The following is a 26,674-nucleotide window of genomic DNA, read 5'->3' as shown; positions in this document are numbered from 1 at the left end:
GTCTGATTGCTCTGGTCAACATAGTTCTGTTCCAGTACTATGTTGAACAGAAGTGGTGAGAAGAGGGCATTCTTGTTTCATTCCAGTTTTCAAGGGAATGCTTCCAGTTTTTGCCCGTTCAGTATGACATTAACTATGGGTTTTTCTGAGATGGCTCTTATTGTCTTGAAGTATGTTCCTTCAGTGCCTAGTTTGTTGGAAGTTTTTAATATGAAGGGATGTTGGATTTTAGTGAAAGCCTTTTCCGCATCTATTGTGATAATTATGTGGTTTCTGTTTATAGTTCTGTTTATGTGATGAATTGCATTTATTGATTTGCCTATGTTGAACCATCATTGCATCCCAGGGATAAAGTCTGCTTGATCATGGTGGATTCACTTTTTGATCTGCTGCTAGATTTGGCTTGCTAGTATTTTGTTGAGGATTTTTGCATCTATTTTTATCGAGGATGTTCACCTGAAGTTTTTGTTGTCATTGTCGTGTCTCTGCCAAGTTTTGGTATCAGGATAATGTTGGCATTACAGAATTAATTAAGAAGTCAATCCCCCTCAATTTTTTTGAATAGTTTCAGTAGGAATGGTACTAGCTCTTACTTACCCATCTGGTAGAGTTTGGCTGTGGATCGATGTGGTTCATGGTTCTTTTCTGGTTGGTAGGCTTTTTATTACTGATTCAGTTTCAGAACTCATTATTGTTCTGTTCAGGGATTCTCTCTTCCTGGTTCAGTGTTGGGAAGTTATATGTTTGCAGGAATTTACATATTCCCTCTGTGTTTTCTAGCTTGTACACATAGAGGTGTTCATAATAGTAGTCTGAGGGTTTTTTATATTTCTGTGGAGTCAGTGGTACTATCCCCTTTGTCATTTCTGATGTTATTTGGATCTTTTTTTATTAGTCTAGTTGGCTATCTATCTCTCTCACTTATTCTTTCAAAGAATAACTTAGGGATTTTTTTTTTTTTTTTTTGCATCTCAGTTTCTTTCAAGTCAGCTATGAGTTTTGTTATTTCTTGTCTTCTGCCAGCTCTGGAGTTGGTTTGCTCTTGTTTCTCTAGATACGATGTTAAGTTGTTATCTGAGATCTGATTTTTTTATGTTGACCTTTAGAGCTGTAAATTTCCCTCTTAACACTGCTTTAGCTGTTTCCCATAGAATCTAGTATACATTGTATCTTTGTTCTCATAGTTTCAAACAATTTCTTGATTTCTGCCATAATTTGTTACCCAAATGCCATTCAGGAGCAAGTTGTTAACTTTCCATGTAATTGTATGGTTTTCAGCAATTTTCTTAGTATTGATTGCAATTTTTATTGTACTGTGGTCCAAGAGTGTGGTTGGCATGATTTCAGGTTGTTTTTTTTTTAAATTTGTAGAGGATTGTTTTATGTCCATTTGTGTGGTGGTTTTTACAGTATGTGCCATGTGGTAATGAGAAGAATGTATACTCTATTGTTTTGGGGTGAAGAGTTCTATAGATGTCTGCTCAGTTCATTTGGTCAAGGGTTGAGTTCAGGTCCTGAACATCTCTGTTAATTTTCTGCCTCAATGATCTAATACTGTCAGTGGGGTGTTGAAGTCTCCCATTATTATTTTGTGGACATCTAAGTCTCTTTGTAGGTCTCTGAGAACTTACTTTATGGATCAGGATGCTCCTGAGTTGGGTGCATGTGTATTTAGGATAATTAGGTCTTCCTGCTGAATTGAACCCTTTACCATTATATACTGCCCTTCTTTGCCTTTTTTGATCTTTATTGGTATAAAATCTGTTTTGTTTAAAATTAGAATAGCAAACTTGCTTTTTTCAGTTTTCCATTTGCTTGGCAGATTTTTATCCATCCCTTTATTTTGACCCTATGGGTGTCTTTGCATGTGAGCTAGGTCTCTCAAAGACACCTACCATTTAGTCTTGCTTCTTTATGCAGCTTGCCAGTTTGTGCCTTTTAATTGGGATATTCAACGCATTTACATTCAAGGTTATTATTGATATGTATGGATTTGACCCTTAATTGTGTTGTTAGCTAGTTATTATGTAGACTTAATTGTGTGGTTGCTTTATAGTGTCGCTATTCTGTGTACTTAAGTGTGTTTTTGTAGTGGCTGATAATGTTCTTTCCTTTTCATATTTAGCACTCCTTTCAGGACCTCTTGTAAGGCAGGTCTGGTAGTAATAAATTGCCTTACCATTTGATTGTCTGAAAAGGATCTTATCCTTCGCTTTTGTAGCTCAGTTTGACTGGATATGCACTTCTTGCTTGGAAATTTTTTCTTTAATAATGCTGAACATAGACTCCCAATCTCTTGTGGCTTGCAGGGCTTCTGCTGAAAGGTCTGCTTTGGCCTCATGGAGTTCCCTTTGTAGGTGACCCGCCTATTCTATTTTTCTTTGATTCCAACCTTGGGGAATCTGAAGATTTTGTTTCTTGGGGATGGTCTTCTTGTGAATTTCCTGAATTTGAATTTGGTCTCTTTACTGAGGTTGGAGAAGTTTTCTTGGACAGTATCCTGAAATATGGTTTCTAAGTTACTTGCTTTCTCCTCATTGTTTTTAGGGATGTCAGTGCATCGTGGATTTAGTCTCTTTACATAGTACAGTATTTCTCAGAGGCTTCGTTCATTGTGTTTACTCTTTTTAAAAAATTTCAGCCAGGCACGGTGGCTCACGCCAGTAATTGCAGCACTTTGGAAGGCCAAGGCAGGTAGATCACCTGAGGTTAGGAGTCCAACACCAGCCTGGCCAACATGATGAAACCGTGTCTCTGCTAACATGGTAGCAGGTACCTGTAATCCTAGCTACTCAGGAGGCTGAGGCAGGAGAATCTCTTTTTTTTTTTTTTTTGAGACGGAGTTTCGCTCTTGTTACCCAGGCTGGAGTGCAATGACGCGATCTCAGCTTACCGCAACCTCCGCCTCCTGGGTTCAGGCAATTCTCCTGCCTCAGCCTCCCGAGTAGCTGGGATTACAGGCATGCGCCCCCATGCCCAGCTAATTTTTTGTATTTTTAGTAGAGACAGGGTTTCACCATGTTGACCAGGATGGTCTCGATCTCTTGACCTCGTGATCCATCCGCCTCGGCCTCCCAAAGTGCTAGGGTTACAGGCTTGAGCCACCACGCCTGGCCCGAGGCAGGAGAATCTCTTGAACCCAGGAGGCAGAGGTTGCAATGAGCCAAGATTGCACCATTGCACTTCAGCCTGAGCAACAAGAGCAAAACTCTGTCTCAAATTAAAAAAAAAAAAATTTTTTTTGTCCAACTTAGTTCAGAGAACCAGTCTTCAAGCTCTGTGATTCTTTCCTCAGGTTGGTCTGTTTTGCTGTTAATACTTGGGATTGCATTATGAAAGTTTTGTAATGTCTTTTTCGATCTCAGATCAGTTGGTTTCCTTCTTACAATGGCCATTTCATCAATCAGCTCCTGTATTATTTTATCATAATCATTAGATTCCATGGATTGGGTTTTGGCTTTCTCCTGAATCTTGATCTTCATTCCTATATTTTGAATTCTATCTTTCTGTCATTTCAGACATTCCTACTTAAGAACCTTTGTGGGGGAACTAATGTGGTCATTGGGAGGAAAGAAGATACTGTGGCTTTCTGAGTTGACAAAGTTCTTGCACTGGTTCTTTCTCATCTTTGTGGGCTGATGTACCCTCCATGGTATAATTTGTACAGTCGCTTGGCTTTTCTGGATATTTTCAGAAGCCAAGGCATTGTGCAGGGTCTTTATTTGTAGCTGAGTTATTGTCTTTTGTTTCACAGGAGGGCTTATTAGCAAAGTATTTTTGGTATTGAAGTTTGCGCTCTGATCAACAGATGGCTCTTAAGTGTAATGGCCAGTAGGTAAACTCTTGCTCAGCCACGTGGCTTTTCTGTATTTCCTCACCATTGCACATTGCAGCTGTGCTCCATCTCAGTGCTCTGAAAGTGTGGGCTCCTTTCCCACCCAATTGCTGGCTGCAGATCTTGGCTTGGCACTCCCAGGCTGCACACTGCAGCTCTGGGGTGAGCTAAGGCTTTATATTCTCTCCCAGCTTGGAGGCAGCAGGGGTAGGGACCTTGGCAGTGGCTGTGGCAGGGGTCACTTGTCTCTAGGAGCTCCACCCCAGAGAAATGCAAAACTGTGGCCAGTGTGATTGGCTTGGGATAGAGCAGCTGTGTTTTGGGCCCAAGCCGGGCCGGGGGGCGCGGCGGGGGGGGGGGGGGGGGGCGGGGTTCCTCGGGGAGACAGACTGACCTCTTCTTAGGACAGTGGCAGCTTGCTGGAGATATGGTTAAAGCACTCAGGGTCTTTGCCCTTTTCCTAATCCAAGGGTAGCAAGGGTACCACTGCAGTGGCAGAGGGGCTTTCAGTTGCCTCTGGGAGCTCCACTTCAGATACACAGATCTGCTGCTACTGGGATGTTCAGCCAGGGGTGGGGCAGCTGTGCTGCTGGCCTGAGCTGGGACCCCCACTGGGTGAAGGGTGGGGTGCTGAGGGCTCACAGGGAAGAGACTGGGCTCCCCTCTGTATGATGACTGTGTCATGTTAGCAGTCCAAGTAAAGCCTTCAGCCTCTTTGTTTCTTCTCCAGTTCAAGGACAGCAGGGGCAGAACTCTAAATGATGTTTTCATTTGCATAGTGTCAGCCTTCACTTGTTTGGTCTAGAAAATATTAATACATTTTGAATCTTACCTGATTTTACCTTCCTTCATTTCCCTTGACAGTGTTTCTAAAATCTCTGAAATGACAATGATCAGAGTAAGAGCAGTAGACACAACAGTGAAAATATAAATAACAGTATATTGGTTCTTTTCCCTAGCATTGCAATCGTGTGTGTTTAATAATTTAATATAGAGACTTTTACTTGTTAACCTTATTTTGTTAGCACACAAATGAAGAATATGGAGTAAGATCTATTTTTACAGTAGAATCAGAGTAGTAGAGTAGAAAGAGTCCACTGCAGCATCTCTGAAGCCACTTAATTAGCTGTATCACTAGGAGCTCTGAACTATAGGTTCCTCATTTGTGAAAAGAAAACAATAGACTAATAAGCTCTGAGGTGCCCTCAAGACCAAAATATATGGCTCTGTGATTATGGTTTCCTATTTCTTCTTTTTGCTACTAAGAATAATGTATTCAAACTAAGGAAAATTTTGAGTAGTCCTACTTAGTTGGATACCAAATTAGTAGAATTTGATATCTGATTTATTCTAATATTAGTAGAATTCTTCTGAGTTATGTTAATAACCTCTATTGAGTAGTAATAGAATAAATCTCTTAGAAATTTTGGATAATTTGCAAAGGAAATAGAAACGATGGTTCTGTTCATAGCCTTTAAAAAAATTAAATAGGAAGGAATGAACAAACAGAAAAATGTGTACCTGTGAATATGAGATTTCACTTTTTCTTACAAGCAAGTCAAAGTGAATTTTTTTTTTTAGCAATTCAGTTAATTCGTTCAGCAAATGTGCACTAAATATCTGCCATGTGCCAGGCATTAGGGATATAGTGTTAAAACTCCTGATGTCCTTGAGGAATATTATGGGATGTACTGACCAACAGGTACATACAGTGAGCTATGGAATTTTTAAGGCAAACAATTTGATTTTAAATAAATTTTTAGCTCAATAAAGGTAACATATGCAGAAATTAGCTTAAGACGCAAGCTTGGTCTTTAGCCTTTGAAGAATAAATTGGGTCAATAGTGGTGGAATATGAAATCAACAGGAATACTACATACTTTCTATGTAGACAGAGTGTACACCAGCAGTCGGATGTTTAATGGTATTCCTCTTACAGCCATTGGACATACCAGATGGTCGAAGAGCTCCACTCCCTGCTTATTACCGAAGCAGTAGTACTCGCAGCATTGACACTCAGACACCTTCTGTCCAGGAGCGCAGCAGTAGCTGCAGCAGTCATTCACCCTGTGTCTCCCCCTTTTGTCCCCCGGAATCCCAAGATGGTAGCCCTTGCTCAACAGAAGATTTGCTCTATGATCGTGATAAAGGTAAGAATGGAATCATCCTCTTAGCGGGTTTGTTATGGGCCTTGCTCATTATACTTTGTCTTAGACCATTGCATCATTTTTTTTTATTTTGTTGAATGGTGACATTGTCAAAGATTGGTTAATCTAGGTTTCTTTGTTCATTGGTTTCACATACCCCCTTCTTTGTGACTGTAACAAACATCTTCCATAAATGTGTCAGAGAAGCACAGCGCATGGTTCTAACAGCTAATGAAAGCCACAAAATGGAGTGTGTACAACTTGATATAATGCATAGGTCTTTTCCTTGATATTGTCCAGAGTGGATGATGGCTATGGTAGAGTTTATCCTTCTCAAGCTTAAAGTTAGATTTTATAATCAGATTGATTTGCAAGGAAATAATTTCTAAAAATTATGTTGGAAAAAAATGAGTGTGTTTTTAACCAAGTGTACTAAAACTTGGTTACATCCCTTGTACCTACAGGACATCAGGGATTATATTATGGTATGTAGATAAATTATTAACTGTTGAGAAACTCTGGGATTCTTATTGCCTATCAAGCCCAAACTGTCTCTCCATGTTCTTCTATCCTGTGTCCACCTCCACTTGTCTACCAACACTCCCTATATTCTTTCTGTTTCTAGCCCCCTAAGACCTAGCTACAGAAGGCCATGTAGACTGCCCAGCTTCTGCCTTCCTAGCTACTTACAAAGAAACACTGATCTTATTTTTATAAAACATTTACTGCTTGTCGCCATAGAGAGATAGGTCAATGGTAACAAAAATGTAAAACCGTACAAAGTTACGGTTTATAAAATCTTGCAGGAGGTTTATGGTCCTTGTTCTGAATTGACCCCTACCGCCTACGATTGATGGATTGTTATATGCAAAATGGCCAGATCATAAGTGCTCAGCCAAGTAAATTTTTACCTATGTGTGTGCTCATGAAATCACTACCTAGATCAAGCATAGATACAGAAGATTTTTATTACCCCCACAAGGCTCCCTTGGCCCTCTTCCCAAATACTATCCTTCCCCTCTCCACCTGAAAGTAACCACTGCACTGACTTCCATCACTATAGTTTCCCCTCTTACTAGATTTCATAGAAATTGAATAGTATGGTATATATTCTTTTTTTTTTTTTTAGTTTTTTTTTTTTTTGAGACGGAGTTTTGCTCTTGTTACCCAGGCTGGAGTGCAATGGCGCGATCTCGGCTCACCGCAACCTCCGCCTCCTGGGTTCAAGCAATTCTCCCGCCTCAGCTTCCTGACTAGGTGGGATTACAGGCACACGCCACCATGCCCAGCTAATTTTTTGTATTTTTAGTGGAGACGGGGTTTCACCATGTTGACCAGGATGGTCTCGATCTCTTGACCTTGTGATCCACCTGCCTCGGTCCCCCGGAGTGCTGGGATTACAGGCTTGAGCCACCGCGCCAGGCCCAGTATGGTATATATTCTTTGTGTCTGACTTCTTTTACTTATCATTATACCTAACTCTTCTGAGACGTTAAGTGGAAGCTACTTTAGACTTTGTCCTCTTCTTATACATGTGGGTAGATCCAAAGAGGTTTTTCCCCTTTCTTGTTGACCATTTCATTATTGAAGGCCTTGGGGACCCCTTACCTTCATTAAGGATATATTGAATGTAGTACCTCAGGTATCTCTTGGCTTCATGTGGGAAGTCTCCATTTCTTAAAATGTCAGACTATGAAACTTTCATTTCACCGAAGCGTCCTGTGAGAGCAGATACCTTCAATCACTTCCTCACAACCTTTTAATGTGGATGTTTCACAATAAAACAAAACATCTTGCTTCCAGTGGGAGTGTTTGTTTTGAAGGTAAATGGAAATGTTACTATTATTTATCAATAGTAACTTGTTTTAGGTTGTATAGGTGGAGAACAGAGAAACCAGTCTGTCTTGATTCCAAACTCATCCTTTTTGTTATGCCAGTAGAAAGGATAAGTACAGTTCAGGGTGGCCACTTTTGCTACTTAACTCTCATAACTGGGGTAAAAATAAAAAGTATAAATAATGGTAGTAGTACAACTAGACAATTCTGGAGTTCTGTTTTCTTTAATACTGTGGATAAATGAGAGATGCTGAACCAAATATAAAATGTATTGAGAAGATGATAGATGAGTTAGATTTTGGTTAACTGGTTATAAGATTACCTTCAGGGCCTCTCAGTGAATACTGGTTTCTGGAGCTCATAGGTCTTCACTTACATCGTAAGTTTCAAACAGTGTATGATCTTTAATATTTAATAGCTGTTTTTCCTAAAGATGTACAATCTATTGTATTATGAGAAGGTATGATCATTTCACTGTCCTGCCAGAGTCTTTTGCAGGAGACATAACATGGAACCTAAGAGTAGCACTGGCTTTGGGACCATAGAAATGCATTTGAATCCTGTGAAATTTTGGACATAAAACCTGCATTAATTCTCAAGGATTTAATGAATGGCAGTTGCTCCTATAAAAAATAGTCACCTTTATTATCACCTGTTAGTTTCCCTAAATGCCTTCAGGAAAAAATAATTATTTTTTTCTTCCACAGCTTAGTCAAAATCTCCTTCTCTGGCCTAGCTTGTGTCAATTATCTAGTAATGTGAATTCTGACCATTTCTTAGACAGGTTAGACCTTTTCCTAAGATTTGCCTTTGTTTGTATATTTTCCTCTATGTCCTTTTGTTCTTCCATACCAGATACCTGCCTGCATAACACTATGCTCATCCTCTTGGTTGGTTTTATTTTTTGGTTTAACATGTAAAATTAGAACATTGGTTCAGATCATCACTAAAGGTGGAGTTTTTTTCCTAATAGTTAAAAAATATTTCTTGGTAAAATAGGGTAATAACACCTACCTCATATCATTATTGGGGTTACATGAGATATAACAAAATGCTTAGCACAACTTTTGGCACATGGTAAACAGTCAATAAGTGGTGATTAATGTTGCTTAATAGTGATTTTTTAAAAATCTCTTTAGAACTTGTAAATATAGAATGGGTTTCATAATTATTTAAGACATTTCTCTGTTTTCTACAAGATCACCTCAGTTTGAGAATTAAAGCCCCATGACATCAGTTTCATAATATCTACCATATTTAGCTAAGAGGCATTACTTTGTGATTAAGATCAACTTTATGTTACTACTCCCGGGAAAACTGTGTAGCTCTGTTATGCAATACAAGGTTTCTAGTTCTCAAAAAATCAAATACCATCTTTGTAAAGAGAAAATTAAAATAGCACCTATCCCTTTCATATATGTAAGTATGCACATGTGTATTTTAGAATTGGGAGTTGAGGTTTATGTATTTCAACTGAGGTTATACTTTGAGTTTATTTAAGGAACACTTGTTGAGAGTTTATTTTATGTCAGCTATTATACTAGAGAGTGGAGAAACAGAGATGAATAAGATGTGACAGTCTAATAGGGAGTAATAGGAATGTAAACAAATAATACACTCAAAGTATAAAGGAGGGAGTTGTCCAAAAATTGTAAAATTTCTGAAACTAATATATGTTATGTCATTTGAACTGTAGGCTAGTTTCTGACTCATTTCTTCTTTATGTAAAGCCCAAACTATGGGTTTTACCATTTTTAAAGATACTAGGATTACTTTCTGTAATCCTAAGACTTTGGGAGGCCAAGGTGGGCAGATCACTTGAAATCAGGAGTTCAAGACCAGCCTAGCCAACATAGTGAAGTTCTATCTATACTAAAAATACAAAAAAGCAGCCAGGTGTGGTGGCATGCACCTGCAGTCCCAAGTACTTGAGAGGCTGAGGCCGGAGGATCTCTTGAACTTGGGAGGTAGAGGTTGCAGCAAGCGGAGATCAGTCACTGCATTCAGCCTGGGCAACAGAGCAAGACTTTGTCTCAAAAGAATAAAGATACTAATTCTTCCTATAATGTATGTTTTCTACAGTAAATCATAAATTGGTTTTTATTTTTTAAAGACAAAAGGAAGCTGTATAGCTTTCTTAGAGCTTTTCATTATTGTGAAAACAGAATGAATTCTATAATTTTGAAGTCAACTAGGATTGATTTGATATGGAGTACCTACATATCAACAAATTCTGAAGTTGCTTTAAAGAAATGTATTCTGTGGTAAAGTAACTAGTTCAGACTCCATAGGAGCCTGGATAGACATACACAGGTGGGAAGAGGGACAGCTGCAGTGCATATCTTCCCTAATGAGGGATGTGCTGGTGAGCTGATTATTTTTTTAGTGTTCATGTTATATACTTACTCTTTTTCTGACTTTGCCAACATTATTTTTGCCTGTTCCTAACATCTATTCTATACAATTATGTATCATTTGAGACCTATAAAATAATTTTAGCTGCATCACACATTGGCTTTTTTTCTTTGCCTGTATGGATTGCAATGCCAGGACAAAAACACTTTTATCAAGAAGGTTTCAACTGTTGAGAGACTTATTTCAGGTGAATGGGTTTTTTGTCTTTTGTTTTGATTTTTTACTAGATTTTTCTGGTGACCTAAAGTCGGAAGACAGCTTGGTCACTCTGGTCACATGTGTAAAGTTGCCAGGCTAATAGCTGTAGCAACTACTACTGCTCTTCTATGTGTGAAGAATTCAGAGACCCAGAATAAGAGCAGTCATAGAGTGTACCCTAAGAAGTAGCTTGCATTCTTCCACATTATAATGGCCAAAATAAAATGCAAGGAAGAAAAATAGTCATTTATGTAACTATTTATAATGGTCAGAATATTAGTTTCTTAAGCAATTCTGCCAGCATTGCTTGATGGTAGCCAAACATGCTGGGCAAGCTGCAAAATCTAGACTTCAGTCAGCTACTTATCATTGATCTTTGGCACAGTTCACTTACGCAGTTGTTATAAAATTCTGCAATTTTGCAGGATATTGTGGAAACATTGATTATGGTAATCATGAAATAAATGGAATCATTTTATTCAGGCCAACTACTGAGAGTTGTATTCCAAGCATCCATAAATTTATTACTTGTAATTTAAGCTATATTTTCCTGAAGGAACAGTGTATGCTATGTAGATAGAGTTTCTCAAGCCAATGCATATAAGCCTATTTAATTCATTCTGTGATTTCATAAATATTCATATTGCTAAATTTTTAGTGTTAGAACTGAGCCACCCTTGGTCCTAAGAGAAAAAAACGAAAGTATTATCTTTCAGGGTCTGGGGTTGACCCTAGGCAGACTTTTGAAACAGTCAGCTTTTGGCACCCTCCTCTTCCTTTCTATATACATTTTAACCTACTTGTATTTATCTCTAGTGCTCTATGTTTTTTTTTTTTTTTTTTGACCTTTGCCCTTACTGTGCTTTAACCCTCTTAGTTTTAGGTAATCAGCCAAGATTTTATGGCACTTTTCTTTTGGGGGTTTATATTGTAAAAACAGCTATGATAGATATACTTCTTTGAGCTACCACACCTTGAAAAAAATCATTGCCTTTGAACCAGGATGTATTTATTGAAATATTCTCTTTATATGGTTCTAGGATGCTTATTATCCTAGAAGAACCTTTTGGTGGTAAAATTACAGAGTATAAAGATATTATTCCAATAAAGAAGTTAGTCTGTAGGTTAAAATGGACCGAATTATGTCCCTAAGGTCATTTTACCTCTCTTTCAAGACAGCATCTTAAAATACATACATTCCAGTGTCTAACAGCACAAAAATAAGTATCCAGTAAATGCTCTTGTCCCTTCTTTCTGAAAATGTTAACAGTTCTACCAATGGTAGATACTGTGATAGTTCTCTGTGCTTGAATTATTATTCATAATTCAAAACTACTTAAGTATACAACTCAGTTTTAGCTATTATTGCTCAGTCTAGAATATAAGCAAATCAAAAATTTGTAACACACTTGCATATATATTTCACTTAATCACCTCTTATCTATTTACTATGATATAAGCTCCAACAAGAGTAAATGACTTTATTTTGGTCATTGCTTTAGTCTCAGCAGATCAACTAGTGCCTAGAATGGTGCAGTGCTTAATGGAGATTTGTTTGAGTATTAAGACATTTCTTCATGGTGTGTCCATTTTTTAAAGGATATATTTTTATAGCTATGTTGAAAATGTGTTTTTTTCTTTGAATTGTTAAATTTTATGTTAGGCTTTTAATGTTCATCAAGAGTGTGTGATACTCCTCATAAAAATGAAAACCAAGCATAATTAAGTTAGCATAAAAGATTATGCGAAACCTAGTGATAGGCTTTTGGTGGGAAAGAGGCCATGGAGTTCAAATTTGCCATTGAAATAAGGGGAAAGGAGGTAACTGCTAAAACTCTCTCATCTTCCCCTTCTTGCTGTTGGTCATGCAGGTAACCAGCAAACTCTGATAATAACTGGGTTGAAAATAACAGGGTGTCAACTAGGTTCAAGGAAAAGGGAATCTGTTAGATTTTCCCTCCGTTATCTTTTGTGTTCCTCTAAGAAAAAGTTTCAACTCATAGGGACCACTCCTTACACTGTCTCCTTGTGACACTGACAGAAGGCAGACCCAATGAAGCTCTTGCCTGAACTATCAGCCTTTAATTGGAAACAGAATGTTAGATTAGAAGGAACTTGATCATCTAGTCACCTCATATCTGTAATGAAGACACTTGAGTTGAGCTAGATCCAAACTAAGTGAGATGGATAGCATAACAATAATGAACCTTGACTCTGGGGCAGCCAGGTTGAATCCCTGCTCTGCCACTTATTAATTGTGTGCCCTTGAACAAGTTACTCAATCTATCTCTATCTCAATTTCCTCACCTATAAGTTGGCGATAGCTGCCTCATAGAATTGTTATGATAAAATGTGTTCAGGTGATTTTATTTTTATTATTTCCTGTAATATTACCACAGTCCTATGGGTAGGTGACATTGTCATTATTTAAAGGACCCAGAATCTGAGGCTTAGAGAAAGTAAGTAATTATGCTAACTTCCATGGTGTCTACATGCCAACAAAGATCTTCTGTAGGAACTTGACACTACATCTTGCTGCCTTTGCAGAAGGAATAGTTTTTATATGGGCATTCAGCTGTGAAAGGGCCTGGTGTGTAAGAACAGTAAGAAATTGTATGGTTGGGGCATAGGGGTGAATGGTGGAGAGTAGAAAACAAGTGAGACTGGAGAGTTAGAAAGTCCACTCTTTCATGAGGGCCTTTGTAAGCCTTGCTAAGAGAAAGGAAAAGCCAAGGAAAGATCTTTTATCTGCTAAAGGATATGGCCAGTTTAACAGTTAAAAACTATAACTCAGGTAGACACAGAAGTAGAGACAGGAGGAGGACAAGATAAGTAGCCATGCTAACAGTCTAATCTTGTGGTTTTCAAACTTTACTTATTCCACACCCTTGTCAGCAATTTTGAATCTGTACCCCTAATATAAGTTTATATATTTCTAGGTGATAAATGTATATTATTCATTCTACAAACTAAATAACTGTTAAAGTTTATTTGTTTTTAAAGATAAAAAGTAAATACGTATAAATTTAAAAATAAATGTATTTAATTGCTGTTATGTTTTTTCCCTACATGTCAGCAGATTGTTTCACACCCCTTAATTGGGAGACCACAGGTGTAGGGCAAAGATGAGGAGGCATAGCAAGGTCAGAGGAACTGGAGGAAAGGGGCTGAAGAAGAGTCAACAGCATTTGGTGGCCGATTAGATGTATGAGGTGAGGGAGGAGAAAGAGATCAGGATAATAGCAAAGTTATGAAGTTCCAGCATGGGAAATGTGGAAATGATTACCATCATTAGTAAGGTAGTGAATACTGGAGATGTAATAGACTTTACAGTGACTATAATGATAAGTTTAAGATGTTGGTTTCTGCCTAAAGACATTATAATACCATTTCCCTTTAGCAAGAAATTTTTTAAAAAGAGGAAATAGTAAATTTTATCTAATGTTACACTGACAACATTGACAGCATTTTGCTTTGCCTTATCTTTTGAACATTGTAAATAAATGCTCAGTAAATATTTAACTGAATGTTTAAAATTGTAGTGAAACTTTTATTAGAAGTTCAGATGTTCTTTTTCCCCTAAATGTTAAAGATTACTTGTTTTTAAAGATAAAAAGTAAATATGTATAATGTGCTGATTTTTTCCACCCACATGTCAGCAGATTGTTTCATGCCTCCCTTATCGGGAAATCACAGTTGTAGGATACCTTAGGAGCAGTTTAACATGAACAATTTGTTACCAGTTTAAAAAAAAAACAAAACTGGTGTTCCTGGAAATTTTGCCATTTAATAAACGTGACTATATAAAAATTAAGATTGTATTGTGATTTTCTTGAGATACTTATTTTTGTACTTTACAAGATACAAAATATTTTGTGTAATCCAGTTTATTTTTAGTTTTACCATTATGATTTATAAGAATTATTTTAGTCTACAAATTGGTTTAAGGATGATTTTCAATTTTAACTGTCATATCAGATTCAGAGTGAGTAGTTAGCATATCAACAATAATGATTAGGACTGTTGTTTTGCATATCAAGATTATATTGTGGAAGAAGCACTGTACTTATTTTGAGTACACAAAAACGAAAGAGTATTTTTGCTCAATTTGTAAGTTGGTATCAATTTAATTAATACTTATGGAATGAGAAGTGATTACAAAATATAAAATACCTCCTACATATGATAAATATTTAATTAATGGGCCTTGGAATGTAAGTTGAGTCCCAATTATTAAACAAAATCAGATTAGAAACTAAGTTTATAAATATAAGTAACAGAAGGTTCTGATGTCATTTTTCCCCTCTATTCTTTGCTGAATGCTGATCTAAAGGAGATCTTATATATATCTGATGTCTTGGTTCATTAAAATTCTTTAGCATTCTCACAAGGTGTTAACTTCGAATTTTAGAAAAACCTTCGAGGCTCTTTGTAAAAGCCAAATGTTCTCCTTACTTGTAAGTTCCCAAGTTGGTCTTGGAGTTAAGTGAAAAATGAAGGCTTTTAATACAATTGGTAATACAACCTGATTCTTAAAGTTTATTGCCCAGAAATGATATACAGTTGTGCGCATTTCCTGATTTCATTAGGCCTTCAAACCCCATTATACATTATAGTTGATCATTTCATTTCCTGAAGCAAAATAAGTATATTTTAACACTAGAGTAGTAATTCTGTTTAAGTACTGTTTAGTCAATCATGTTTCTAATTTAACTCTGTTGGCTAACTTTATGCTTCATTATGTCATTGAGTAGAGTGTTGGTTGAACAGTGTACTCACTTTCCTAGTCAGTTACCAGAGTAAGAATTACATTCTACTGGTTATTGCTGCATATACTATAAAAGTATTTTCTTTGCATAGTAGCCTATAGAATCTGCATGATTTAAGCATTTATTTTAATTTCAGGATATTTCTTGACACTAAAGGATGCCATCATGAACTGGCAGAGTTCATGCCAGGCAGTGATAAACCTGGACAACCTAGTAATCCAGATATTACTCTGCTTCTCAGAAACAAAATTTTATCTGTATGTACCTGAGCAGAGTTAGAGTGCACAAATCTATTAAAAACATTTCCTTTACTCTCTTATGTCAAGAGGGAGCAGAATAGGCATGTAATTTTTTTAATGGTTCATCATTTTTAATTTTCAAATTAGAAATGATGTTATGTTTCACTATGATAATATTCAGAGCTTACTGTGTTTGAGGCACTATCCTAATCCTTTTTGTTTGTTTGTTTTGGGTTTTTTGTTTGTTTGTTTTTTGTTTTTGTGGAGAGGGTTTCACCATGTTGGCCAGGTGGTCTTGAACTCCTGGCCTCAAGTGATCCTCCCACCTCAGCCTCCATAAATGCTGGGCTTACAGGTGTGAGCCACCTCACCGAGCCCTTATCCTAATTCTTTTACATACATTTTTCACAGCTATCATATCAGTGGTATTTTCTGTTTTATAGATCAAAAAACAGAGGGATCAGACTTACCCTATGCCATGCAGTTAGGTCTAGGAAGAAGTCAGGTGTCCTCACTCCAGACCAGTGTTCTTAACCTTTTCATAATTGATTCTCGAATATGGCTGTGAGTCACCACACCTGGCCACAAAATATGTCTTCTTTGTATGTTAGAACTATTAAAGAAATAACACAGATTTTTAGAGTTCATGAGTGGCAATTCAGGTGCATTTGGGAGCTTTACCCCTACCTCCCCACCCCAAGGCAATGCTTGGCTTCTCCTCAGACTAATTAAATCAGAGTCTTTGAGTAATGAGGTCTAGGGATTTATCTTTTAAAACATCTTCTGATGATCCTAATGTGAAAGAAACTCTGGTTAAGAACCACTATTCTATTATTGCTTGTTTTAGAATTAATTTTACTTAGTTTGATAAAGTAATCTGATAGAGATAAAGCACATGTATAGACTTAGGGCTAGAGTAGAACCATGGCAGAGATTTTACATACTGCCTGCATAAATGAATCAACCTTTATATATGCAATATTTTTTTTCCTTTCGAGACAGGGTCTCAATTCTGTCACCATGCCGGAGTGCAGTTGTGCGATCAAATGTATAATTTTTTTATACAAGAACTGTGGGCCACACACTATAATATACCAGATATAATAAAGGTCATTTATAAGGAGAAATTGAGAAAACTCAAGCTATACAAGTACATGTAGTTTAATGAATATTGTTTCTATATGAAATTTGAAACTTTAATAAGTTCTCTAATTTTTCCAAGCTTTAATTCATTATATGTTTAAAAGTATTTGACAAGCTAATTGTATTTTAATGGTAAATATGGTACAAATGCATATGTATAATCTAATATGATAAAATAGCAATCACATTTTTTCATATTCTTGATTTTCAGAGTTGAGTGATTCTGTTATAAATATATGTAAATGAGACTTGCAAATATAGAAAGATACGTAAAGAATTCAGTGCATTTAATTTTATTAATTGACATTGGCTTTGATGTTAAAAGTCATAAAGTAACATTTAACCTAATCTCAAATGTATTTCTAGTTATGATTCCGTATTAATATCTGGGATAACAGAATGAGAAAACTTGCTATACTAGTAAACAAAAGAGATTGAATTAAGATTACCATGAGACTTCTTATCTTGAATCTCCTGAGCAGGCATATTTATGTTTATAATATTCTGTATTGAAATGTGGCTATTAAATTCAACACAGAGTTTTAAATGAATAGTAACATTTTATACATTCAAGTCTGGAATGAGTAGCATAGGTTGGCCATATGTGACAGGTTTTTTTTGCGGGGAGGTGGGGGTGGGAGGGTTGTTTTGGTTTTCAGACCGAGTCTCACTCTCTGACCCAGGCTGGAGTGCCATGGCATGATCTTGGCTCACTGCAACTTCCGCCTCCTGGGTTCAGGTGATTCTCCTATTTCAGCCTCCTGAGTAGCTGGGACTACAGGCATGTGCCACCACACTAAGCTAATTTTTGTATTTTTTAGTAGAAACAGTGTTTCACCATATTGGACAGGCTGGTCTCAAACTCCTGACTTCGTTATCCGCCCACCTTGGCCTCCTGAAGTGCTGGGATTACAAGTGTGAGCCACCACACCCAGCCAGTATGTGTTGTTTTTACCCACTTTGTAAGGCAAGAAAAAATATATATGCAAAATAGGTCTTTTTTTTTTTTTTTTTTTTTACATGGAACCTTGCTCTGTTACCCAGGCTGGAGTGCAGTGGTGTTATCTTGGCTCACTGCAATCTCTGCCTCCTGGGTTCAAGTGATTTTTCTGCCTCAGCCTCCCAAGTAGCTGGGATTACAGGCGCATGCCACCATGCCTGGTTAATTTTTTTATTTTTAGTAGAGACTGGGTTTCACCATATTGGCCAGGCTGGCATCAAACTCCTGACCTCATGATCCGCTCTCCTCAGCCTCCCAAAGTACTGGGATTATAGGCGTAAGCCACCAAGCCCTGCTGCAAAATACACCTTCTTTGTATATTAGAACTATTAAAGAAAAATCACAGAATTTTAGAGGTCATGAGTGGCAGTTCCTTTAATTATATAGAAATCCAGAAAGGTGGTTGTATTCCAGGTAACATAGAGCTATACAATAAGAGCTTTTAAAACCGCAGACTAGGTGTCTCCATTCCCTGGCCCCTCTTTATAGTCTCTCAGATTGTATACCTACCTGAAGAAAAACTCCAGATTCAGCAAGTATTTGTTAGTAGTCTCAAAATTTTTTTATTTTAAGCTTTGCCTTTCCAGACCACCTAACATTAAATATAAATATATATTCAACAAAAAAAACAAATACTTTTTATTGAAAAGGCAGAAAAATAACACTGAATACTGTCAGTCTGGGATAGCAGTATATGTGTTTACTTAACATTAGTAACACCCCCCCCAAAAAAGCAGAACAGTAATGTTTAAAAGGGTAAAATTCTGTTAAAAAATACACTTACCGTGTCTGAAATTAGAAATATTTTAAGAAGAAAAATTACTTCATTCTAAATTGTTAATAGGAAGATAATCAGTTTTGCAGCTAGATTAGCCAGCTCACATCTAGCCTTTGAAACCACCAATAAAATAGTGAGAGAAATAATGTGGTAGGCCTGATGTTGTAGTAAGAAAAAGAACACAGAAGACAATAACTGTGGCCAAGATGACTTTTCTTACATTATAGTAGGGCACATCCTTAACTACTGACATGACTACTGATGGCATCAAGCCCATGGTTTGAGGCTGATGCTGCTTGTGCCATGTAGGCTAAGTAACACTCAGCAGTAATTTCCACGAAGTCATCTCATGCCACATCTACTTGTATGTTTTAAATTTCTGTGGATACATAGTAGGTATATATATTATGGGGTACATGAGATGTTTTGATAGTATGTAGTGTGAAATAAGCACATCATGAAGAATGGGTTTCCATCCTTTCTACTTACTTGTATTCTTGATCTCATATTTCCTTTGCCTGGCTTGTTGCTGTTTGCATAATAAGGTAAGGTCAAGCTATATTTTTTATATTACACCAAATTTGAGGCCTTATTCTCATCAGGTGGTTTGTTTTTATCATGAACCAGTCTTGTCTAGTCTAGTAGTCTAGCTCAAATACGGCAGCAAATTCAGACCTCCAATCAGGCTAATTATGCTTTTTATCAACCTAAGAGATACAATCCTATTTCTCCTGCTTCCTCCCATTTGTTTATGCAAGATACAAGATAAGTATTAAACTTAAGAAAATCCTCAAATCTGAATGGTATAGGAAGAAACCAAACTTCATTCTAAGACTTAATTTTTTTCCAAGAGGCTATTTGGTGCCTGCTCTGTAGGGACATACATAATAATGATAGAGAAACTATGTGATTTTTCTAGCTTTCCCAATAATGTAACCTTTTTATTTTCCAGACAGTGGTTTCCCAGCCAGAGGTATAGCCATGTTCAAATACAAGCATAGATCTGCATTCACAAGACTAACAAGTATTAGTATACATCAAGGGGCTTCTTCCTAAGCATGTATTATAACTTCATTAATGATGATAAAACATTCTTATTACTCAATTTCTGAGTATTGGACTGTGCTCTGTATTCTAAACTAAAGCAACTTACCAAAATTATGATAAATATAATTATGATACTAGTTCAGTCTTTCAAATAGAAGAAAATAATACATTTCAGTCGATTATGTGCTTAGTATTTTAGCAGTGGGGATTGGTTTGTATTAAGTCAGAATTTGTTTAAATAGGACTACTGTATACAAACATGTTACTGACTTTACAACTTGGCATCTCACAGAGATAATGACACATTTTAGTGGATTTGAATTTCCAACATCTCTTGCCAGGTAGGAAAGGGAGAAATTGCATGTAGGTTTTACGGCTTTTCATGAATAGACCATTTTCTTTTTGGCCAAAAATATGAGGAAAACATGTTAGGTAGAGATGTTTGGAGATGTCTCATGTCTTCTAGTAGCAAAAATACAAACTCTGCTGAAAAAGTCCTTTTATTATTAAAATTTTAAAGGTAAAATTCTGAGCAAATTATGTTTCTTATGCTGGGCAGATAGAAAGACATTTTATAAAGTTGTTTTTTTCCCCTACATGTTATTCATGATATTTAGCAAAAATAACATTTCTGCTAAGAACTTTTGTAGTGAATATTATTCATTTTCATTAAGTCGGTTTTACAGTGAGAAGGCACATAGAGAACCTGTATCATTGTAATCTGTTTTATTCTTCTGTATGACTTAAGCACATTGGCCCATCATTTGCATTCTTGAAATACATAATAAATAACATATTTGTTTTCAGGATGGCAGCTCTGTTTTATTCAAAATGCAGTTTTCTGGACCAAAATGTCCTTCTTTTTATGTTCTCTGGTATGGCAGATTACTGTTGCACTGAAGTTTTTATTTAGAAGAATGTACTATGCAAGGTGTAAGAAATAGCTTTGCAATAAAGGAGACTGTGGTCAAAGCATAGGGGCAGTAGTGGATAAATTGTGCAAAAGGCTGTTTGGAAATCAAATTTAATTTAATAGAGCTTTCAATCACTAGTTAATATAACTGCTTTAAATTTACAGACAGTGGGAGTAGCTCACCGTTACCCAAGTATGCTTCATCTCCCAAACCAAACAACAGCTACATGTTCAAACGGGAGCCCCCAGAGGGATGTGAGCGAGTGAAGGTCTTTGAGGAAATGGCGTAAGTAATGTCTTTTCTGTCAGCTGGGATCTGTCTGCAAAGCTGTAAAGCTTTTTACTAAGACCAGTTGATTACATATGAATCAACTACTCTATCCAGCTGATAATGTGTTTCAACAGCAAATAATGTAAAGAGAATTGAATAGGCAAGAGAGATCTTATTGAAGGAGAATTGGAGTCTGTATGCTCGAAATGTGTAAGCCAATACAAAGAAACTTGGAAACTTATTACCTGAAAGATCTATTTTTAATCATTAAGAATTGTCATTTCAAGAACTCTTAAGTTAGATGACTAACAAAGAGATGTTAGGAGCAAAGTCAGTGTCCATGGGTGACTAGCTTAAAGACAGTGTACTCTACAAGCCAGAAGATTAGCCTCCTTCCCTATAGCCACATCAAGCTTGCTGATATTCAGACTTTCTGTTCACAAGAGGTTTGTTTTCTTAATGAAATTTTAATATGTGTGAGTTAGAAGTGAAACTAGAAAAAGAGGTTCATGCTGCAAACACCGTGCAGAGTAGCTCAAAAGAAGACTATGTGGTTCTTGGATGCACTCATGCCTTTGTTCTAGTGCAGGTGCCTAGTGGAGGGTGCTGTACTCTTGCAACCTAGAAGGTTCCATCTTACAGGAGCTGATGGCTTAGCTCTTGGGAATAGGAGGAGAGGAAGGGCTTGTGGACCCAAGCTCTGTTGAACTGACTGGCTTTTTGAGAGACCACTGAAACTCTCCCCGCTTCCTACTCCATCCCCCATCTGTGCTAATGGAAGTATATCTAGAGAGAAAAAAGGAAGGAGTATTTAAAACTAAATACATGATGGACTAATGCCCCCCACCTCCAATATACTTTTTCTTAACAGAAAAGGTCATTCTAACTTTGCACAATCTTCAATTATAATGTAGCAGATTTCTCCACCTTTCCAAATGATTAAAAACTAATGATCTCTAAAATATTTGTCTTTCTGGTTCTTTTGAAAATCCTTTTGTCTCAGATACCACTTCAGTGCTGTGTGCTTGAATAGTCTGCCAGCTGACTTGTGCTATGGAAGATGTTTATCCCTCTGTACACACTTAACCCATCCCCTGCCATTCACATTTTAGCTGTTTTAGAATACTCCAGTTAATTCGGAAAATGCTTAACTTTTTCTGTGTTAGTGATTATAAATCTAATTTTGTTTTATGGTTTTAGGTCTCGTCAGCCTATCTCGGCCCCTCTCTTTTCATGTCCTGACAAAAACAAGGTTAATTTCATCCCAACCGGGTCAGCTTTCTGTCCTGTAAAACTTCTAGGCCCTCTCTTACCGGCTTCCGACCTTATGCTCAAGAACTCTCCTAACTCTGGCCAGAGCTCAGCATTGGCAACTCTGACCGTAGAGCAGCTCTCATCCCGGGTTTCCTTTACGTCTCTTTCTGATGACACCAGCACAGCGGCCTCCACGGAGGCCTCTGCCCAGCAGCCATCCCAGCAGCAGCAACTCCTGCAGGAACTGCAGGGTGAGGACCACATCTCTGCCCAGAACTATGTGATCATCTAAAAAAGGGGGAGCTGGCCTCCACCCTACCTTCCATGGATTAGGAACAAGATTTCAGACATCTATCTGCATGGAGTGACAAACTTTCTGAACCACCACCACCACCACCAATACTTATCAGCATCATAAAATATCTCAACACTGATCTTGGCAGGGATGGAACTCCTGTTCAGCAGTTTTTGTGGAAAGCAGTAATGCTTGCAAAACTTGTGTGTCATTCAGCATTTTAAGTGGAGACTATGCATTTCATAGTATGTTTGAGATTAGTACTTTGTCCTGTGTTTTGTTCCAGATTCTTCAGTATAAATAAGCTCTATATCAAAAAGTTGCCTGTCTAAATAGAAAATGTCTTGCTGTGTTTTGTCCTATGGAAAATACTGTACTTCAGGATTATGTTTACAATTGACCCAGGTGTTTGTTTCTAACTTCTGTAATACATACAATGCAAAAAAAAAAAAAAAAAATGGCCACAACAGTTGCACAGTGCCCACCCTATGGCCTAGCTTCAGGTACTTCAGTTGAAGTCTAAACTCAGGTAACTTGGAATGTATATCATATTGGGATATTAAACATTTCACAGCTAAAAAGCTAAAGAGGGAACATCACTCTTTTGCCTTTCCTCATTTTATGCATTTCCCTTTCCTCATTACATTCCATATTCTTAGAATAAGAAGTGCATTCAATCCTAGGAGAATGATAATCCTGGACATGGGTGAACATGAGGAGAACCAGCAAATCTGTGGTGTTTGACATCACTTTGTCATGTGGTTACAAGTAAAACAACTGTTGGATTCACTGTTTCAACATGTGTACATGTGGCTTTTTTTAAAAGTTCAGGTGTTGCTCAGTAAAGGACTGTTATAATGTTGCAAATAAAGTGTTCAGTACTAGACTGTACCTAAACATTCCACATTGTGTGTGATGAAATTTAAAGACAAGAATGTCTAGATTTAATTTCAAAGCAAGTAAAGTGTTTGAAGGGATGGTTGAGACTTTTTTATGTTGGCCATCAGGGTCATAACTGTTACCATTTAATCTAAAGATGTATTTATGTTTAGTTTCTCTCTTGGAAATTCTTTATTCTGCAGGTGAAAACTGACATACTTTTGGTTATTGTTTTCCAGTTTAGGTGCATGACCTGCATTTGCATAGAATACTTGGGTCTCAGAATTGATGCAACATAAATAAGCAGGCTTTTTGGTAACTTACAAGAGCACTAGTTTGAAGCTATCTCATTTAAGCCTCTCGTAATACACAATCATGAATAGTTTTGAAATTTGCGATGTTTGAAGTAGAGCATAAACTCAAGAAAATATCCTTAAACTTGCAAACTTTTGACATAAGTTCTTCACCAAGTGTGAAGAGAGTGCTAGGTATTCCTGACTGGGCAGCAGGAGAGCCTTACTTTCATCGTTTCGTCAGTACAGAGTATCCAAAAGCAAAGTGAAGATTTTGTATTTGTATTCCACTGCTTTCAGTTCAGTAACACTTAGAGTTGTTTCATCTGCACCTAAGGTGCATGGCACAATTTTCTTAAGAATTAGGGGAACAAGGTGCCTACAGTTAAAGGAACGTTTCAGTTCCCTTCATTCATTCCTGGGTTTTTCTCTGTTTTGTTCATTTTTTTAAGAAGGTTGAAGAAGGATGAGGCGATAGAGAAGAAAGCAACACCATTGATTTTTTTTAAACAAATGATATATATATGTATATGTTTGTGTGTGTGTATGTGTATTATTTTGTCATAATCCCAATTCTCGTCTTTCCACCAAAGTTTGCCGTAATATTTTCTCCTGAACATGCATTCTGGCTCCTTTAAATTAGTCAGTGTTATATAGTAGGAGACTGTCATGGGAAAAAGGACTCAGTTTACTTTTGCCATTTTCACAGGGGAACCTTTTAAAACAATCTTTTCAGCAGCAGATACCTTTAACCCTAATAATCTCAGGCCTTCATGAAAATATTATATTTTGTAGATCATGGTTAAAGGGAGAAAATTACTAGTTCCGTAAGATAAATATGAGCTCCATTTAACTTCTGATATCTGGTTTAGCATTACATAATATGTTGATCTTATGCTCTGCTTTTGTCCAAATAAAATGCAATAGTATCAATATCAATTTCAGAAAAATGGACTGAATATGCTTTTTTGGTGATTAAATCTGATGTACGATATTTATAGTGACGTGCTTTTATTTTCTCATGAGATACTAAATATTGTGTTGTACATTTGTTCTTAGCATATATTAAAGTTTTGAACCAAATGTGTTAAAGCTTATGCTTTGCCATGTAAATTTCCCAGAAGTTGTTGAGCTCAAATGTATCCTACATCCAGCTGTAGAAATTTGTCAGAAATTGCTTAAATTTTGTATATAATTGTACTGTTTAATTCTAGCCACTGCGCTGAACAGTATTTGAGTTACCATACAATATGGCTTTACACAAGGAAATGTGTGGCTTTTGTTTTGTATTTTTTCAGTATAGAAGTTCCTGTGTCTTATTTAAATAAAGTTATTAGTAAAACTGGAATAGTTCACATATATTTTTGGAAAGACTGACGTTGTTGGTTCATTACCCGACAGAGATAAATTCAGCTCGGGGTAATGGCAGTTTTTGGTACTCACTGAGTTCCTGACCTGCATCTCTGGAGCTGTGGGGTGTCTAACTGGATCAGATTTCTACAACTTGGCTTCCTCCTGACATTTAACTTACACACACTCCATCACAAGGCAAGAATCTAGAGGTCATAAGTTCTAAGTCTTTGTATTGTTCCCAGGTATGATCACATTAAATAGAGATCATTGTTCCCATGTTACTTTATACCTCAGAATTTATATGAGTAAGTTTAAATTCAATGAAATCATTTCAAAGGAAGTTACACATTTCTTGCAAACAAAGCTTCAGCAATACAAGTTTTTACTTCTTTGTTTAGATTCAGAACAAGAGGGAGAAAAGCTTTACAAAACAAAGGGAGTGCCCAGTTATCCAGACGTGGATAGTGTCTGGTGGGCCATATGGTAGCGTGAAAGCGATCAAACCACTGTGAGAAATTGTTTATCAGCAGAGTGTTGTTCACTTCCAAAGCATATCTCATCAAAGAGATAAGATTTGGTCTTTAAATCGAACTTAAAAGTGACAGTAGCTGTGGTTTTGGCTGAGAAAAGTAAAGCATAACTTTTAAATGGTGGGATGGGTCAGCTAGGTCAGCTATGTATTTGAGAATAATATGTTATTTAGGCAGGAAATTATCTACCTTATATGATTTTAAATTTCCACTGCAAGTGAATTCATGTGAAGGAAAGTAGAATTCCTAGCCCCATTGACTTGATCATATAGTAAGTAATAAAAACAGCCCTGAGAAACAAGTTAATACAGTATTTTTTAAATCAAACCTCAGGAACAAGGAGGAGGAGATTAGGCCTAAGAACTTACATGTTGTAACCCTATGCTAACTAAAAATAATCACTTGAAGTTTGTGAATATTGCAAACTGAGGGGTTACTGCCATCCCTCATCCCCCATCCCACAGTGTAAGGTGACATCTTGCTCTGAAGTTTCAATGTCCCATATATATTTCCCTTCCTCTCTCTGGGAAGCTTCTACCATCTACCCCCTCTCTGATATGCACAAGTCTCAATTTCCTCCTGTACATTCACTCTTTTGGTGAACTCATGGATCTTTTGGAGCTGTAGGAGCCTTATGAAAACGGATCCCCTAACTCACCCATTGATTCAGAATCCCACTGCTGTAGCCTAGACCCACAGTTCCAATTGTTTAGAGAACATTTCCTCTCAGACTTCTTGCCTTATCTCAATCTTAGTGATTCAATGGAATAAAGACACTGTCTTACCCTTGTTGGACCAAGTCAGCTCTCCTTATATTCTTATTGTCTATGTGCTGAGGTTTTCTCCACCTAAATCCCTGAGATTTGCTTTACTGTCTTCCTGTTATCTTACCACTAAATTTTGAGGTGCAGAGACATGATGGCAGCAGATCAGAGAACCATAACATCTTAGATGAATTTCTGTGAAGATGAGGATAGCAAGGAATCGGTCACTGCATATGCTCCACTTCCAGTAACTTCTATAGCTATCCAGGGCCATACTACTGCTCCTGGGCCAACTCCAGTCTGCTGCCTGTTTGTGTAAATAAAATGTTCCTTTAACTAACAAAGCCACACTCATTTACTGATGGATTGCCTGTATCTATTGTGCAATATAATGGCATTGCTAAATAGTTGGAATAGAGAGTCTGATCCACAATGCCTACAATATTTACTCTCTGGTTCTTTGCTGACCTCTGCTGTACACCAAAGAGCAGACTAAAGACCAGGTTCAGGTAACTCGGATCATATATAGCAGTTGTTTTAAAAATTTGTTCATAAATTCTTTTATACTCCTCCAAGAGGTAGAACTTATTTTTCCTTTCCTGAAGTGTGGGCTAGACTTGCTTCTTGAGAACAGAATATGGCAGAAATGATGGGAAGTCACTTCTAAGAACAGGTTATAAAAAGACTAGCTTTGTCTTGGTGCTTACTCTGTTGG

General features: G+C 37.1%; 1 protein-coding gene across 6 annotated transcripts in view; it reads left to right on the top strand.

The window, feature by feature from the left end:
• Positions 1-24,660, top strand: part of GLCCI1 (glucocorticoid induced 1) — a 145,664-nt gene extending 121,004 nt beyond the window's left edge. For 4 of the 6 annotated variants that reach the window (XM_054237268.2, XM_054237267.2, XM_035254912.3 and 1 more), the window contains 3 exons: positions 5,775-5,985; positions 20,486-20,606; positions 21,792-24,660. In XM_054237268.2, coding sequence (XP_054093243.1) covers positions 5,775-5,985; positions 20,486-20,606; positions 21,792-22,137 — 678 coding nt within the window. In that variant the 3' untranslated portion in view covers positions 22,138-24,660. The remainder of the gene's footprint in view (positions 1-5,774; positions 5,986-20,485; positions 20,607-21,791) is intronic. The other 2 variants (XM_054237271.2, XM_054237270.2) reach the window with 1 other exon arrangement.
• The last annotated feature ends 2,014 nt before the right edge of the window (positions 24,661-26,674 follow it).

The sequence above is a fragment of the Callithrix jacchus genome, chromosome 11, assembly GCF_049354715.1.
Source record: "Callithrix jacchus isolate 240 chromosome 11, calJac240_pri, whole genome shotgun sequence".
In the NCBI taxonomy this organism is placed as follows: domain Eukaryota; kingdom Metazoa; phylum Chordata; class Mammalia; order Primates; family Cebidae; genus Callithrix; species Callithrix jacchus.
Note: the sequence above shows the minus strand (reverse complement) of the source record. Positions and strands in the feature narration are given on the sequence as shown.